Consider the following 19,026-nt stretch of genomic DNA (forward strand, 5'->3'; position numbering starts at 1 on the left):
TAAAATAGAACATAACCGTCTTTGGAAACTCAAATTTCAAATAAAATAAATTCAAATTAGAATAGAATGGATTAGAATAGAATATAACTGTCTGTCAAATTTCGAAAATAATAGATTAGAATAGAAAAGAATAGAAAATTAAATAGAATAGAAAAAACAATCAAATAGAATCTAACCGTCTTCCGAAACTCAAATTTCAAATAGAATAAATTCAAATTTGAATAGAATGGATTAGAATAGAATATAACTGTCTGTCAAATTTCGAAAAGAATAGATTAGAATAGAAAAGAATAGAATAGAAAATTAAATAGAATAGAAAAAACAATCAAATAGAATCTAACCGTCTTCCGAAACTCAAATTTCAAATAGAATAAATTCAAATTTGAATAAAATGGATTAAAATATAATATAACTGTCTTTCGAATAGATTAGAATAGGAAATATTAGGATTGAAAAAAAAAATAGTAGAATAAAATAGAATATACAGTGCCTTGCGAAAGTATTCGGCCCCCTTGAACTTTGCGACCTTTTGCCACATTTCAGGCTTCAAACATAAAGATATAAAACTGTAATTTTTTGTGAAGAATCAACAACAAGTGGGACACAATCATGAAGTGGAACGAAATTTATTGGATATTTCAAACTTTTTTAAAAAATAAAAAACTGAAAAATTGGGCGTGCAAAAATTGGGCACTGTAACTGTCTTCCGAAATGTGAATTTCGAATAGAATACATTTGAAATAGATTAGAATTTTCCATATTTGGTGGAATTTAATTCAATTTGATAGGAAAATTTTAATCAAATTCAAAAATGAAATAAACAAAACTAAACTAAACACGTGAAAAAAATGTAACTAAAAATGATTTGAATTACATATCGAAAGGAAATAGATTTTTGGGTTCGGCACATGGTTACAGAGCACCCCGTCATCCCGACACCTCGAGGCCTGTTGACACACGTGCGTCCTTTGATGGTCTGTGTCTGGGAGTCTCGCGGCTCCGCAGATTGTGTGTCATCAGCATTTTCAGCTGCTTTGAAATGATATACCACTTAGGGGAAGGAAAACCTGACCTGCCACTGACCCTGCCAGCAGCACTGAGAGGAGCCGGAAAGAGAGCCTGTGCTGTCCACAAGAAGGAGAGGCGGGAGGCTCCGGGTACCTCCCTGCAGAGGCTTCTCAGAATAGGGCAGACAGAAACCTAATACATTCCAGGGTCATAGAGGAACTGGAATGATGGCAGCTTTCTGTTAAAGAGGAACTCCGATAACCTCAGTAGTTAGTTAGATGGAAATGATCATTTCACTGTTCACCTGAGCAGCTTCCTCAGATCAGTTTTAGGTGAGTGACTACTATGACTACGTCTAACGTGTACTATGGCTACGTCTAACGTGATCTGGATAAACGAGAACCTTCAGACAACTCCAATAACGTTTATACCTCCATTTTTAACCTACAGTAAGAGCAAGCCTCTTGCCCTCGGGCATCTAACAATTAGCTACATGAGGACATTTACACAATGAGGAGCTGATCAGAACCAAGAGAAGAGGTTCTAAGTTCCCATAATACCAGAGGATGGCTCTGTATACTTCTATGTGCATGGTATACTGTCAGAGGGAGGTGGACACACATAGTCTATGAGGGTGGAGGGCAGTATAAATTAGGTAATGGGTTCCTTCCCTGCGATCAAGTTCCTTAAGAAGATGTGGCTTCTTCATTTGCCCAATTGTCTGACTGGAAGACATCTTGGAAAATGGTGGAACAGTGGCAGGATCTATCTGATTCCTGCTCCATCTTAGCTTGTCTTTTTACTCAGAAGACATCTATATTGCTTCTCCGAATTTGTGAATGGAGTCATTGATGGAGAATTGAGGCAAACTCTGAATAAAGTTCACCACATATGTTACAGTCTGATCTCCTTTAGATCTGCCAACGAGTATGTAGTTGTAAGAGCTTGTCTGATTGGATATAAATTGATTGTCTAGATTAGGTAGGGCCTCATTTTACATGATTTTGGTAGATTTCAAATTGATTGGACGGTCAGATTTTCTTAGTCTGGTCTTGGTCTGGTCTTGATCTATTCTTGGTCTGGCCTTGGACTCGTCTTTGTCTGGTCTTGGACTGGTCTTGGACTGGTCTTGGTCTGGCCTTGGACTGGCCTTGGTCTGCCCTTGGATTTGCCATAGACTGGTCTTGGACTGGCCATGGACTGGTCTTGGTCTGAGCTTGGACTGGTCTTGGTCTGGCGTTGGACTAGTCTTGGTCTGGCCATGGACCGGTCTGGCCCTGGACCTGTCTTGGACTGGCCAGCCTTTGGTCTATTCGGGCCTTAGTCTGGCCTTGCTTTGTCCTTGGACTGCTCTTGGACTGGTCCTAGTCTGGCCATGGACTGGCATTAGTCTGGACATGGACTGGTCTTGGTCTGACCTTGGACTGGTCTTGGTCTGGCCTTCGACTAGTCTTGGTCTGGCCTTGGACTAGTCTTGGTCTGGCCATGGACTGGTCTGACCCTGGTCTTGTCTTAGACTGGCCAGCCTTTGGTCTAGTCGGGCGATAGTCTGCCCTTGCTTTGGCCTTGGACTGCTCTTGGACTGGTCTTAGTCTGTCCATGGACTGGCATTGGTCTGGACATGGACTGGTCTTGGTCTGACCTTGGACTGGTCTTGGTCTGGCCTTGGACTAGTCTTGGTCTGGCCTTGGACTAGTCTTGGTCTGGCCTTGGACTAGTCTTGGTCTGGCCATGGACTGGTCTGGCCCTGGTCTTGTCTTAGACTGGCCAGCCTTTGGTCTAGTCGGGCGATAGTCTGCCCTTGATTTGGCCTTGGACTGCTCTTGGACTGGTCCTAGTCTGGCCTTGGTGTTAGTATGATGTGGCTAAGTGACAACATCCTCCATCCTGTGACTTCCCCACCCATAATCTTCAATTTGCTGGATGATATAATACTCAGCCATTTCCTATTTTTATCCAACCGTGTGGGGAAAACACAGAGTTTTATGTCATACAGGAATATTGTGATCTGTGACATATAACGTGACGCAATCTCTCACTGTATTCCAGGCTCTCTGCACGCTCAGCGATCTATTTTAAGTGGAGTCATTTCTCTGCTCCTGATGTGGAGCCGACACACTGAACGTGAATATTCTGTATATTTCTCATTAACACCAATGAATAAAGACTTGGCCTGGGGAAAGGCGCAGAGCGTGTTTTCCGTTGTTGGTAATTATTGTGCCTGAAAATCGCCCGCAGGCAACTGACGCATTAACTGCTCCGACGGCACAGGCGGATTAACAAAGATGGGAGCCTCTGCGTTTAATTCTGGCGTCCAGAGATAAGCCTCTACAATGACACCTCTGTCACCAAACATCAAACACCCCATTCCACAGACTCGTTAGCCGCCGTCATACCTGTAATTACAGGGGCTGTCGGATCTGGATTCCGCGCTGTGTGTGAGAGCCCCCCGATAATAGGGAAAGGGCTGGATTCCACGCTGTGTGTGAGAGCTCCCCGATCATAGGTAAAGGGCTTTATTCTATGCCGTGTGTGAGTGAGAGCCCCCCGATAATAGGGAATGGGCTGGATTCTGCTCTGTGTGTGAGAGCCCCCCGATAATAGGGAAAGGGCTGGATTCTGCTCTGTGTGTGAGAGCCCCCCGATAATAGGGAAAGGGCTGGATTCTGCTCTGTGTGTGAGAGCCCCCCGATAATAGGGAAAGGGCTGGATTCCACGCTGTGTGTGAGAGCTCCTCGATCATAGGCGAAGGGCTGTATTCTATGCCGTGTGTGAGTGAGAGCCCCCCGATAATAGGGAATGGGCTGGATTCTGCTCTGTGTGTGAGAGCCCCCCGATAATAGGGAAAGGGCTGGATTCTGTGCTGTGTGTGAGAGCCCCCCAATCATAGGTAAAGGGCTGTATTCTGTGCCGTGTGTGTGTGAGAGCCCCCCTGATAATAGGGAAAGAAGATAGATTCCATGCAGTGTGTGACAGCCCCCCAATAATAGGAAAAGGAGATGGATTCCATGCAGTGTGTGAGAGCCCCCAATAATAGGAAAAGGAGATGGATTCCATGCAGTGTGTGAGAGCCCCCAAGTAATAGGGAAGGAGATGGATTCCATGCAGTGTGTGAGAGACCCCCAATAATAGGAAAAGGAGATGGAATCCATGCAGTGTGTGAGAGCCCCCAAGTAATAGGGAAGGAGATGGATTCCATGCAGTGTGTGAGAGACCCCCAATAATAGGGAAGGAGATGGATTCCATGCAGTGTGTGAGAGACCCCCAATAATAGGGAAGGAGATGGATTCCATGCAGTGTGTGAGAGCCCCCAAGTAATAGGGAAGGAGATGGATTCCATGCAGTGTGTGAGAGCCCCCCAATAATAGGGAAAGAAGATAGATTCCATGCAGTGTGTAAGAGCCCCCCAGTAATATGGAAGGAGATGGATTCCATGCAGTGTGTGAGAGCCCCCAATAATAGGGAAGGAGATGGATTCCATGCAGTGTGTGAGAGCCCCCCAATAATAGGGAAGGAGATAGATTCCATGCAGTGTGTGAGAGCCCCCAAGTAATAGGGAAGGAGATGGATTCCATGCAGTGTGTGAGAGACCCCCAATAATAGGAAAAGGAGATGGAATACATGCAGTGTGTGAGAGACCCCCAATAATAGGAAAAGGAGATGGAATCCATGCAGTCTGTGAGAGACCCCCAATAATAGGAAAAGGAGATGGAATCCATGCAGTGTGTAAGAGCCCCCAATAATAGGAAAGGGATATAGATTCCATGCAGTGTGTGAGAGCCCCCCAGTAATAGGGAAGGAAATGGATTCCATGTAGTGTGTGAATGTCCCCCAATAATAGGGAAGGAGATGGATTCCATGCAGTGTGTAAGAGCCCCCACAGTAATATGGAAGGAGATGGATTTCATGCAGCGTGTGAGAGCCCCCCAATAATAGGAAAATGAGATAGATTCCATGCAGTGTGTGAGAGCCCCCCAATAATAGGGAAGGAGATGGATTCCATGCAGTGAGAGCCCCCCAATAATAGGGAAGGAGATGTATTCCATGCAGTGTGTGAGATCCCCCCAATAATAGGGAAGGAGATGTATTCCATGCAGTGTGTGAGAGCCCCCCAATAATAGGGAAGGAGATGGATTCCATGCAGTGTGTGAGAGCCCCCCAATAATAGGGAAGGAGATGGATTCCATGCAGTGTGTGAGAGCCCCCCAATAATATGGAAAGAGATGGATTCCATGCAGTGTGTGACAGCCCCCTAATCATATGTAAAGGGCTGTATTTTGTACCGTGTGTATGTGAGAGCCCCCCAGTAATAGGAAAAGGAGATGGATTCCATGCCATGTGTAAGAGCCCCCCAATAATAGGGAAGGAGATGGATTCTATACAATGTGTGAGAGCCCCCCGATAATAGGGAAAAGGCTGGATTCTGTGCCATGTATGTGAGAGCCCCCCAATAATAGGGAAAGGAGATGGATCCTGTGCCATGTTTGAGAGTCCCCCAATAATAGGGAAGGAGATGGATTCCATGCAGTGTGTGATAGCCCCCCCCCCCCCCGATAATAGGGAAAGGGTAGGATTCAGCGCTGTGTGTGAGAGCCCCTGATAATAGGGAAAGTGCTGGATTTCGTGCCGTGTGTGAGAGCCCCCCCAATAACATTAATAGGGACAATAGAAGGATTCTGTGCCATGTGTGACAGCACCCCCCCCCCCAATAATAGGGAAAGGACTGAATTCCGTGCCGTTTGTGAGAGCTCCCCAATCATAGGGAAAGATCTAGATTCTGTACTGTGTGTGAAAGCCATCCGATCATAGGAGAAGGTCTGGATTCTGTGCTGTGTGTAAGAGGCACCCAATAATAGGGAAAGGAATGGATTCCGTGCTGTGTGTGAGGCCCCCCAGATCATAGGGAAAGGCCTGGATTCCATGCCGTGTGTGAATGTCCCCCCGATCATAGGAAAAGGGCTAGATTCCATGCCATGTGTGAGAGCCCGTCAAACATACAGAAAGGGCCGGATACCACATTGTGTCTGAGAGCCCCCCAATCATACAAAAAAGGTCCGGATACCATGCCGTATCTGAGAGCCCCCCCAATCATACAGAAAGGGCCGTATACCACGCTTTGTCCGAGAACCTCCCAATCATACAGAAAGGGCCGTATACCACGCTGTGTCTGAGAGCCCCCTAATCATACAGAAGGGCCGGATACCACGCTGTGTCTGAGAGCCCCCCCCCCAATCATACAGAAAGGGCCGTATACCACGCTGTGTCTGAGAGCCCCCCAATCATACAGAAAGGGCCGTATACCACGCTTTGTCCGAGAGCCTCCCAATCATACAGAAAGGGCCGTATACCACGCTGTGTCTGAGAGCCCCCTAATCATACAGAAGGGCCGGATACCACGCTGTGTCTGAGAGCCCCCCAATCATACAGAAAGGGCCGTATACCACGCTGTGTCTGAGAGCCCCCTAATCATACAGAAGGGCCGGATACCACGCTGTGTCTGAGAGCCCCCCAATCATACAGAAAGGGCCGTATACCACGCTGTGTCTGAGAGCCCCCTAATCATACAGAAGGGCCGGATACCACGCTGTGTCTGAGAGCCCCCCAATCATACAGAAAGGGCCGTATACCACGCTGTGTCTGAGAGCCCCCCCCCCCCAATCATACAGAAAGGGCCGTATACCACGCTGTGTCTGAGAGCCCCCTAATCATACAGAAGGGCCGGATACCACGCTGTGTCTGAGAGCCCCCCAATCATACAGAAAGGGCCGTATACCACGCTTTGTCCGAGAGCCTCCCAATCATACAGAAAGGGCCGTATACCACGCTGTGTCTGAGAGCCCCCTAATCATACAGAAGGGCCGTATACCACGCTGTGTCTGAGAGCCCCCCAATCATACAGAAAGGGCCGTATACCACGCTGTGTCTGAGAGCCCCCCCCCCCCAATCATACAGAAAGGGCCGTATACCATGCTGTGTCTGAGAGACTCCCAATAACAAGGAAATCGCAAAAATCTCATATAATCTTTAACATGTTCATATAATTTTTAATCTTATTAAATCTTCATCCATTATTCAAATAATCTCTGGGTGATCCTGCCATAAAGGTCCTTGTTCTGGCCCTTCCTGTAATTGGGTGACAACACTCTGTCCCTGTCTGCGAATTGTGCTCCTGTGTTGTCACCCTGTAGATAGAGACTACAAGTTACACGGATCTGGTCTACTGTTGTCACCATCAGGAAACCTGCCCTGGGAAATGCCATACAGCCATCACTGGAGCACATGTAGACATGAAGTCTCTGCAAAGAGGCTACAGGAGATCTGCAATGTGGGCAGCTATTGTCAGGACCCATCTGTACTGTCTGGTAGGACTGGCTGAACAGAATTAGAAGTCCTTCACGCGTCTGTATTTCTGTTGGTGTCTATTTCTCTGGCCAGGACAGGTATAGTGGATTCTATAAGGGGGGGGGGGGTATATGGTGGAAGGACAGGAGTCCCCCTGTATGTGCTTTATGGGGGGGATGCAGGAAAAGGTTAAATGAATTTCCAGAACGGCCCTTCTTGACATCAATGAAAAGTGCGTCCAGAAATAGGCGCTGTATAGATTACCGCGGGGCCAGCCGATCGCTTCCATCTGGCCTGCGTACAGAAGCCTGGTTTGCCGCCCGCCGGCGTACCTTTGCGGCGCGCTCAGCTTTTTATTTCCAGAGTCCTCCCTGCTATTTTCGGATGTCGTTATCCTGAGCGGACAGAATTTCCCCCTCCGCCATACAGCTGGCTCCGCGCCCGGCCTGCGTATCGCTCTGCGCTCCGCTCCTTCCCTGATACACTTTTCTACTGCAGGAACGCAGGCGTAAGCGCGCAATTCTGTAGCGGCAAAAAATGCATGCCTTGTGCCCTGGGATGCTGCAGTGCCATTCATTCCTGATGGCACCCCGCCGCACCTTGCCAATGCATGGGACTTTCTGCGCACAGAATCACCCCGCCATGCAGAGCCGGGACAAGGGGTGGGCAGGGAGGGGCGGCTGCCCTAGGCACTGCGGTATTATGTGAGGTGGGGGTATTGCAAGGAGATCTAAGGGGAGGAGATTTGTGTTGGAAGGGGGAATTTGGGGGGGTGGTTGGGGATAAGTATTTTTCTAGGAGGGGAAACGGGGGGGTGTGCTAGGAGTGGTGATTTGGGGGGATTTGTGTTGGGAGGAGGGATGGGGGAATGCAGATTTGTGCTAGGAGGGGGGATTGGGAGGAGAATTTTGCTGGGGGGGGGGGATTTGAAATGCAAGGGAGAAAATGTATACTTGAAGGGGAAATTTTAGGAGTAGAGGATTTGTGCTAGAAGAGGTGATTTTTAGGGGGGGGTGGTGTTTGGGGATGGGAGGGCCAAAATTTGTGCTGGGAGGGTGGATTCCAGTAAGGGGGGGGCAGATTCGTACTGGGAGGAGTTTTGTTTAGATTCATTAAGTTACTAATTCCGTTTTGGTTACATTCGTAACAAAATTTGATTTGTTTATTCGTTTTCAACTGGATTCAAATTTTTCCAATGGGTTAGAAGTATTCAAATTGAATTCGAATTGAAAATCTAGAATCGATCCGAGTTCATTGTGAGTATAGCTGGTTCCAATCTATTCAAGATTCAAATTTCACAATCTATTCTTTCTATTCTGTTTAATCTATTCTATTTTATTCTATTCCTTTTTTTTCTATTCTATACTATTCTGTTTTATTCTTTTTTATTCTTTTTCGAAATTCAAATTTTGAAAGACGGCTATATTCTTTCTATTTTTTTCTATTCTACTTGCATTTCGATATTGCAATTTTGCAAGGCAGCTATTATCTTTCTATTTTATTCTATTTTATACTATTTTATTCAAATTTATTCTATTTTTTTTATTCTATTTTTTATTTATTCTATTCTTTTTTTCTATTCTTTTTTATTCTATTCTTTTATTTTCAATTCTTTATTATGTAAATTTGCTTATTATTATTATTTTCTATTCTATTCTACTCTTTGTTCTATCCTATTCTGTTCTTTTATATTCTACTCTGTTCTTTTATATTTATATTCTGTTTTATTCAATTTTTTTCTTTTCGAAAATCAGATTTTGGAAGACGGCTATATTCTTTCTATTTTAGTCTATTCTACTTGAATTTTGATATTGGAATTTCACAAGGCGGCTATACTCTTTCTATTTTATTCTATTCTATTCAAATTTATTCTATTTTTTTTTATTCTATTATATTTATTTTTCTATTCTATTCAATTTTATTCTAATCTACTCTCTCTATTGTATTCTATTCTATTATTTTGTTTTCCATTCTGTATTATTCTATTCACTTATATTCTTTTCTATTCTATTATGTTCTATTCTACTCTTTGTTCTATTCTATTCTGTTCTGTTCTTTATATTATATTATGTTTTATTCTATTATATTCTTTAAAGCAGCCTAGGTAGGAATGCAACAAAATATCACCCCAGCAATAATTGACCCACCTGCAACATGGGACCCCTGCAACAAAACATCACCCCAGCGATAATAGACCCACCTGCAACATGGGACCCCTGCAACAAAACATCACCCCAGCGATAATAGACCCACCTGCAACATGGGACCCCTGCAACAAAATATCACCCCAGCAATAATAGACCCACCTGCAACATGGGACCCCTGCAACAAAATATCACCCCAGCAATAATAGACCCACTTGCAACATGGGACCCCTGCAACAAAATATCACCCCAGCAATAATAGACCCACCTGCAATATGGGACCCCTGCAACAAAATATCACCCCAGCAATAATAGACCCACCTGAAATATGGGACCCCTGCAACAAAATATCACCCCAGCAATAATAGACCCACCTGAAATATGGGACCCCTGCAACAAAATATCACCCCAGCAATAATAGACCCACCTGAAATATGGGACCCCTGCAACAAAATATCACCCCCGCAATAATAGACCCCCGGCAGCAACAACAGATCTCCCAACAGCCAGACTCAATAGATTCTTTAGCAGCCAGAAACATTAGACCCCCCCTCCCTCAACAGTAGATCCATTCCAGCAACAATTGCTCCCCCCCCCAGCAACATAAGCCTCTCCAGCATAAATAGATCCCCCACTAGGAACAATAGACCTCCCAGCAATAATAGACTGCCACGCAAAAACAGAACCTCTGTAGCAATAATAGACCCCAGCAGCCAGCATCAATAGATCCTCCAGCACCCATTGCCATTACATTAATTTACTGCTGGAGGTGCCGGAACTGCGTTCCCCCACGTTCCTGATAAAAAAAAAGCCCTATTCTATTCTATTCTATTATATTCTATTCTATTCTTTAAAGCAGCCTAAGTAGGGATCATCTTATTTCACTTTTATACCTTACTGTATTTATTGCTAAATGTTTCCATTGTGAATTCGAATTTGGGTAATTTGGTTCTAATTTATTTCGGATTCATTAAAATGCGTTTCCATTGTGATTCAGAAATTGGTAAGGAACCAACTGCAGGGGTCTAATCTGTAATATATTATGAAATGAGGGATCGGCGAGTATATATAGATGAGAGTCATAGGTGGGGTTCCCGGTAGTAACGTGTCCATGTGCGTTGTCTTCATAAGATTGGCATTGCGTCACCCTGAATGTGTCCTGTGTTTGATGGTCTCAGATCTCACATGTCCGGGAGGAATACGAGGCGAAGATCAGAGGACTGCTGCCGGCCGCCCTGAGAAAGGAATTAGAAGAGACAATCGGCTCCCTGAAGTTGCAGGTAAATGAGGAGTGACAGGGGGGGCCCTTTGCTGACTCGGCTCTTCCAGGTGTGCGTGTCACGGCTCGCGCTGTGCCGTCACATGTCCTCCGGTACTTTCCTGACCGATGTCTTCTCTGACAGGTGAACCTTCTTCAGAAGAGGACGCAGGTGCTGCAGGAGGAACTGACCGTGTATCAGAGGAAAGGGTAAGAGAAAAGCTACATTCCCCTGTGGACCCCTACCCATGGAGAAAGGGGGAGGCATAGGGGTGTCAGGCCCATGGAAAGAACCTTGTCTTATGGGAATGGGCTGCATTCCCCTGGGAGAAGGGCCCTCAGGGTTGGGGGCCCTTAGAAAGCCCCTTGTATTATGGAAATGAGCTGCATTCCTCTGAAAAGGGGGAGGCATAGGGGTGTCAGGCCACCAGAAAACACCTTTTTTTGTGGGAATAGCCTGCATTCCCTTGGGGAGGGGCCTTTAGGGGCGGGGGCCCATGGAAAGCACCTTGTCTTATGGGAATGGGCCATATTCCCCTGGGGATTGGGGGCCCCTGGAAAGCACCTTGTATTATGGAAATTGTCTGCATTCCTCGAGAAAAGGGGAGGCATAGGGGTGTCGGGCCCCCAGAAAACATATTTTTTGTGGGAGTAGGCTGCATTCCCCTGGGGAGGGGCCTTTAAGGGCGGGGGCCCATGGAAAGCACCTTGTATTATGGAAATGGTCTACATTCCTCGAGAAAGGGGGAGACATAGCGGTGTTGGGCCCCTGGAAAATACCTTTATTGTGGGAATGGGCTGCAATCCCCTGGGGGAGGGCCCCTTGGGGGTGAGGGCCCATGGAAAGCACCTTTATTATGGGAATAGCCTGCATTCTCCTGGGGGACCCTGGAAAGTACCCTGTCTTATGGAAATGGGTGATATTCCCCTGGGGATGGAGCCCCTGGAGAGCACATTGTCTTATGGAAATAGGGTGTATTCCCCTTGGAATGGGGCCCTCAGGGTTGGGGGGGGGGCCTTGAAAGCATCTTGTAATATGGGAATGGGCTGCATTCCTCCAGAAAGCAAGAGGAAAAGAGGCATCAGGCCACCAGAAAACACCTTTTTCTGTGGGGAATAGGCTGCATTTCCCTGGGGAGGGGCCCTTAGGGGCAGGGGCCCATGGAAAGCACCCTGTCTTAAGGGAATAGGCCATATTTCCCTGGGGATTGGGGGCCCCTGGAAAACACCTTGTAATATGGAAATGGGCTGCATTCCTCCAGAAAAGGGGAGGCATAGGGGTGTCGGGCCCCTGTAAAGCACCTTTTATTGTGGGAAGGGGCTGCATTCTCCTGGGGGGAGGGGCCCTTAGGGGTGGGGGCCTCTGGAAAGCACCTTGTCTTATGGAAATAGGCAGTATACCTATGGGGATGGGGGCCCCTGGAGAGCACCTTGTTTTATGGAAACAGGGCGTATTCCCCTGGGGATGGGAGCCCCTGGAGAGCACCTTGTCTTATGGGAATGGGCCGTATTCCCCCAGAATAGGAAAGGCATAGGGGTGTCGGGCACCCGGAAAGCACCTTTTATTGTGGGAATAGGCTTTTTTTCCCTGGGGGAGGACCCACTAGGGGTGGGGGCTCCTAAAAAGCACCTTGTCTTATGGGAATGGGCCGTATTTCTCTGGGAATGAGGCCCTTAGGGTTGAGGGGGCCCTTGAAAGCATCTTGTAATATGGGAATGGGCTGCATTCCTCCAGAAAGAGGGAGGCATAGGGGTGGCGGGCCCCTGGTAAACACTTTAATTGTGGGAATGGGCTGCATTCCCCTGGGGGAAGGGGCCTTAGGGGTGGGGGCCCCTGGAAAGCACCTTGTATTATGGGAGTGGTCCGCATTCCTCCAGAAAGAGGGAGGCATAAGGGTGTCAGGCACCTGGAAAACACATTTTTTGTGGGAATAGGTTGCTTTCCCCTGGGGGAGGGGCCCTTAGGGGTAGGGGTCCCTGGAAAGCACCTTGTCTTATGCATATGGGCCGAATTCCCCTGGTGATGGGGCTCTCAGGATTGGGGGCCCCTCAAAAGCACCTTGTATTATGGGAACAGGCTACCTTTTTGGTCTCTACCCACCTCTCTTCAACCACATTTTAGTAATAAGAGCCGTGTATGGTGGCGGCCCTCCAATCCCACAACAGGTGGTAGCGGAGGATTGTGGGAAGTACGGCTTGGAGGACCCTCATGGGTTGTCCCTCCAAATCACTCATAATACACCCATACTAGACTGTGGCCCTGACACCCTAAAGAGAACCGGTCATCATAACAGAGCCCTGTACCTCATTACATTGGGTGCAGCCCCTTATCTAGGACATGCTGGTTGCCTGTCATGCTGATCCTCTATTCTGGGTGTCATATGGGGGATCAGGACCTCTGATGTCACTCAGGGAAGTTGTCTTTTCAGAGGGATGTGGGCAGTGAGTCCCCCCCCCCCCCCTCAGTACTGGGCCCCTATATCCATGTATTATATACACTGAGGAGCTGGGAGACAGAGGAAGTCCTGCATAGTCTAAATATTCAGATTTTTGCATGACCGGTTCCCTTTAGTCTAAAAATAAAAGGGGGAGTGCATGGTTTGTATTGGGGGGTTGCACATCGGATTTCATGTCATGTGATCAGATTGTAGTGCATGTGTTACCGGACAGATGTCGGGATTCTCTATACACCATAATGAATGGTTTGTACTGGGATTCGGGGGGGGTTCTATCATAAATGGGGGATTTGAGATCAGCTAGTGACACCCCGTACACTGCTATAGGGTATTCGGGGAGGGACGGCATTGGTGGTGAATAGGCATGTATAGCAGGCAGATATAAAAGGGCATTGGAGAATTATACTGACATCACTTCCTGTGACATCACTTCCTATGACATCACTTCCTGTGTGTTAAATGAAGCCCCAGAGCTCTTCCATTCATTGGCTGAGCCTCACGACGGCCTTGCTTAGCAGTAATGTTCCGGTGAAACAGAAATCATGACCCATACATGCGTTCATCCATCTTCATGCTCACCCCCAACCCCCCAAACTTCAACTTCTTCACTCCCATAGCTGCCAACTGTCCCGTTTTGCCGGGACAGTCCCGGCAAATAGGACCCTGTCTCAGGTAATTTCCTCTGCTATTTTGACCTTAAGTTTGAAATTCCCCTTTCATTTTCCTGTAATTCTCTTTTTATTGAGTAGACCCTATAATCTGATAAGTAGGCAGAGATTATTTATGTGGAGTGGGCGGAGCTTCAGGGAAGTGGGTGTGGTAAGTAATTGATAGCTGTGCTGCCAAGTGTCCCTGGAAATTTTTTTTCAAATGTTGCCAACTATGCACTCTATCATACAACAGCACCCTGGGGTGTCCTGACCCTTTACCGTGTGCCACCTTGGTGATGGAGCGTCTCTAAAGTTGGCCCCACATAGTTCTAAAACGATGAGCAGGTTCCTCCATCCACATAATCCATGTCAATGGAGGAACCCCCCCTCCCGGCCCCCCAGGACGATGTGTCCTGACTGCTCTCAGAATACAGTGATCGGCAGCTGCAGTCACTGATCCAGGAAGATTGTCCTTTTGAAAGAAGTCCATCAAACAATCGACTTCTGTGCAGTAGGAATGGCCACACAGTGATGAAAATTAGGCCGGCCCCCGCTGAACCAGGCAATGAAGGTCTGAAGTTTTCGAGCTCTTCATTCATCCAATCACAGGGCTCTGATCTGACCACACACAGATGGTTGTCTGATAGACTAAGGCAGGGGTGTCAAACTAGGGGCCATCAAGCTGTTGCGGAACTACAAGTCCCATGAGGCATTGCAAGGTTGACAGTTACAAGCATGACTCCCACAGGCAGTGGCATGATGGGACTTGTAGTTCTGCAACAGCTGGAGGGCTGCCAGTTTGACACCCCTGGACTAAGGTGTCCAGATCTGCTCATCTCTTCTACATGTTCCCCGAATTCATCCAACCCTCACCAGGCCCGGCAGTGTGTGAACAGAACGCCACGAAGGTGACACCCAGGATGATGCTGGGCATGGGCACCACTCCCAGAACGCTTTACATTTTCTGAATGAATGCAAAGTGTCCTCTGATTGGACGAGGTGGGGTGGTGACATCATGCTCTACACTTCATCTAATTAGAGAACACGTTGTCATTGATGAAGCTGGAAATGCAAGGAAAGCTGTACAGTGAGGAAAATAATGATTTGATCCCTGCAGAAGTTTGCCCACTTACATAGAAATGTCGGGTGTATAATATTTATCATAGGTGTATTTTATATAATAGAGACAGAATATCAACCAAAAATCCAGAAAAAACACATAATACAAATGTTATAAATGGAGTCGCAGTTCAGTGACTTAGTAGTTGGTGGGGAAACCCTTGTTGGCAATCACAGAGGTCAGACGTTTCTTGTAGTTGGTGACCAGGTTTGCACACATCTCAGGAGGGATTTTGGTTCACCCTCCTTTACAGATCTTCTCTAAGTTTCAGCTCCCTTCATACATTTTTCTATAGGATGAAGGTCTGGAGACTGGCTAGGCAACTCCATGACCTTAATGTGCTTCTTCTTGAGCCACTCCTTTGTTGCCTTGGCGGTATGTTTTGGGTCATTGTCATGCTGGAATACCCATCCATGATCCATCTTCAGTGTTCTGGCTGAGGGAAGAAGGTTCTCATCCAAGATTTTACAATACATGGCCCCGCCCATTGGACTCTCAATGCAGCAAAGTTGGCCTGTACCTTTAGCAGAGAAACAGCCCCAAAGCATCATGTTTCCACCTCCGTGCTTGACTGTAGGTAAGGTGACTGTAGGGACGGTGACTGTAGGGGTGGTGACTGTAGGGAAGGTGACTGTAAGGATGGTGACTGTAGGGGTGGTGACTGTAGGGATGGTGACTCTAGGGGTGGTGACTGTAGGGATGGTGACTGTAGGGATGGTGACTGTAGGGATGGATGACTGTAGGGAAGGTGACTGTAGGGGTGGCGACTGTAGGGATGGTGACTGTAGGGACGGTGACTGTAGGGAAGGTGACTGTAGGGGTGGTGACTGTAGGGATGGTGACTGTAGGGAAGGTGACTGTAGGGAAGGTGACTGTAGGGGTGGTGACTGTAGGGATGGTGACTCTAGGGGTGGTGACTGTAGGGATGGTGACTGTAGGGATGGTGACTGTAGGGATGGTGACTGTAGGGAAGGTGACTGTAGGGGTAGCGACTGTAGGGATGGTGACTGTAGGGACGGTGACTGTAGGGAAGGTGACTGTAGGGGTGGTGACTGTAGGGATGGTGACTGTAGGGAAGGTGACTGTAGGGAAGGTGACTGTAGGGATGGTGACTGTAGGGATGGTGACTGTAGGGAAGGTGACTGTAGGGATGGTGACTGTAGGGAAGGTGACTGTAGGGATGGTGACTGTAGGGAAGGTGACTGTAGGTACGGTGACTGTAGGTAAGGTGACTGTAGGGATGGTGATTGTAGGGAAGGTGACTGTAGGGAAGGTGACTGTAGGGAAGGTGACTGTAGGGAAGGTGACTGTAGGTACGGTGACTGTAGGTACGGTGACTGTAGGGACGGTGACTGTAGGGACGGTGACTGTAGGGATGGTGACTGTAGGGATGGTGATTGTAGGGATGGTGACTGTAGGGATGGTGACTGTAGGGATGGTGACTGTAGGGATGGTGACTGTAGGGATGGTGACTGTAGGGATCGTGACTGTAGGGATGGTGATTGTAGGGATGGTGACTGTAGGGGTGGTGACTGTAGGGAAGGTGACTGTAGGGATGGTGACTGTAGGGAAAGTGACTTTAGGGATGATGTTCTTAGGGTCATAGTCAGCATTTTTCTTCCTCCAAACACAGCGAGTCGAGTTAATGCTAAAGAGCTCAATTTTGGTCTCATCTGACCACAGCACTTTCTCCCAATCCTTCTCTGAATCATTTAGATGTTCATTGGTATGATGGTAGATGTGCCTTTCTGAGGAGGGGGACCTTGCGGGTGCTGCAGGATTTCAATCTATGGTGGGTAATTGTGTTACCAATGGTTTGTTTGGTGACTGTGGTCCCAACTGCCTTGAGATCATCCACAGCTCCTCTCGTGTAGTTCACTTTTCTCATGATCATCCTTATCCCAATCTTGCATGGAGCTCCAGACTGAGGGCGATTGATGGTTATTTTGTATTTCTTCCATTTACCAATTATCACTCCATCAGTTGTCTCCTCACCAAGCTTCTTGCTGATGGTCTTGTAGCCATTCCAGCCTTGTGCCGGCCTCCAATCTTCTCCCTGACCTCCTCTGACAGCTCTTTGGTCTTCCCATGATGGTGAGGTTTGAATGGAAGAAAGAGATTCTGTAGACAGGTGTCTTATACACATAACGAGTTGTCGTTAGGAGCCCCATCTCACATTGACAGGACTAATCTGTGACCACATGAGCACCTACTGTAGACAGTCTGTGGGGGCCACTTATTGTTGGTTGGTAGGGGGTCAAATACTTATTTTACTCACTGTACATATGCTACATAGAAGCTTGCTGTATACATCGCTCTGATCCTAACTGTAGCCGTGTGTAGAAGAGATCACAGTGTGATCTGACACGGACTGCAGCTGCATTTATGATTGGGATATATCTAGTGGAAGGTATGTGTAGTATATAGAATCAGTATTATTTATTGTCATATTATAAATTCCATTCCAGACTATGACCTCCATACAAGAAAGATGCTCATCAGGACCAACCACACCCCAAGTCCTTTATATTCCATGTCAAATAAAATCTCTCATCTGATTGGCTGTTACATTCCTTGTGTCAGACGTCGCCTCACTGAGCCACGGGCAGCCGCTGACCTTCTACCTATACCCCGCCAATCGCTTATCTCCTATGATTTTATATCATGTTTACACATCCTCTATTTTTATATCTTTGTATCCCGTGTCTGACATTAAATATTTATTTTATACCATCTGTGTTTGTCATTTCTTCATCCCATCCCACACTGGCTGGACAGGGAGCTTACACTCTATTAAATGGATTGCTGATTATTTCATGGCCTGCTGCTGGTAGAGTACAGGTGGTGTGATCTACAGCAGCCAATCAGATAATTGTATCCATTATTGTGACCCCTGATTGGGTGCTTGGAGGTTTGAGTTTGTTTGGAGGCCCAATGTAAGCAATGGGGGCCCTGCTGTCTTATGGGGGGGGGGTTTGTGATTGGACTGTACAGCCGTGGCAAAAAGTTTTGAGAATGACACAAGTATTAATTTTCACAAAGTCTGCTGCCTCAGTGTTTGTGATGGAATTTGCATATACTCCAGAATGTCATGAAGAGCGATCCGATGAATAGAGAGAAGTCTCTCTTTGCCATGAAAATGAACTTCATTTTAAAAAACATTTCCACTGCATTTGTGAAGAAGGTTTCAGGGCGCCCAAGAAAGTCCAGCAGGTGCCAGGACCGTCTCCTACAGCTGATTTACCACCAGTGCAGGGCTTTCTCAGAAATGGCAGCAGGCAGTTGTGAGTGCGTCTGCACGCACAGTGAGGAGAAGACTTTTGGAGGATGGCCTGGTGTCAAGAAGGGCAGAAAATAAGTCACTTCTCACCAGGAAAAGCCTCAGGGACAGACTAATATTCTTCAAACAGGGATTGGATTTCTGAGGACTGGGGTAAAGTCCTTTTCTCTGATGAACCCCCTTTGCCATTGGTTGTGGTATCCGGAAAAAACTTTGTCCACAAGTCCTGTGTCATGCATCCTGAGACCGTTCATGTGCGGGGTCGCTTTTCAGCCAAGGGAGTGGCTCACTCACAATATGCCATTAATAGAGAATGATACAAAAACATCCTCTGAGAGCAACTTCTCCCAACCATCCAAGAGAGCAACTTCTCCCAACCATCCAAGAAGAGTTTGTGAGGAACAATGGCTTTTCCAGCATGATGGAGCTCCTTGCTATAAGGCAAAAGTCATACATAAGTGGCTTGGGAAACAAAACATTGAAATTTTGGGTCCATGGCCAGGAAACTCCCCAGACCTTCATCCCATTGAGAACTTGTGGTCAATCCTCAAGAGGCGAGTGAACTTTTGGGTCCATGGCCAGGAAACTCCGCAGACCTTCATCACATTGAGAACTTGTTGTCAATCCTCAAGAGGCGAGTGAACTTTTGGGTCCATGGCCAGGAAACTCCGCAGACCTTCATCCCATTGAGAACTTGTGGTCAATCCTCAAGAGGCGAGTGAACTTTTGGGTCCATGGCCAGGAAACTCCCCAGACCTTCATCCCATT

General features: G+C 47.1%; 1 protein-coding gene across 1 annotated transcript in view; it reads left to right on the forward strand.

Annotated features, from left to right (window-relative positions):
* The window catches only part of CEP112 (centrosomal protein 112), a 398,710-nt gene extending 380,999 nt beyond the window's left edge, over window positions 1-17,711 (forward strand). The window contains exons 24-26 of the mRNA XM_082272104.1: window positions 10,673-10,774; window positions 10,898-10,962; window positions 17,447-17,711. Coding sequence (XP_082128230.1) covers window positions 10,673-10,774; window positions 10,898-10,962; window positions 17,447-17,453 — 174 coding nt within the window. The 3' untranslated portion in view covers window positions 17,454-17,711. The remainder of the gene's footprint in view (window positions 1-10,672; window positions 10,775-10,897; window positions 10,963-17,446) is intronic.
* Window positions 17,712-19,026: the final 1,315 nt, after the last annotated feature.

Source organism: Pelophylax lessonae (genome assembly GCF_965119305.1).
Source record: "Pelophylax lessonae genome assembly, chromosome: 11".
Lineage (NCBI taxonomy): Eukaryota > Metazoa > Chordata > Amphibia > Anura > Ranidae > Pelophylax > Pelophylax lessonae.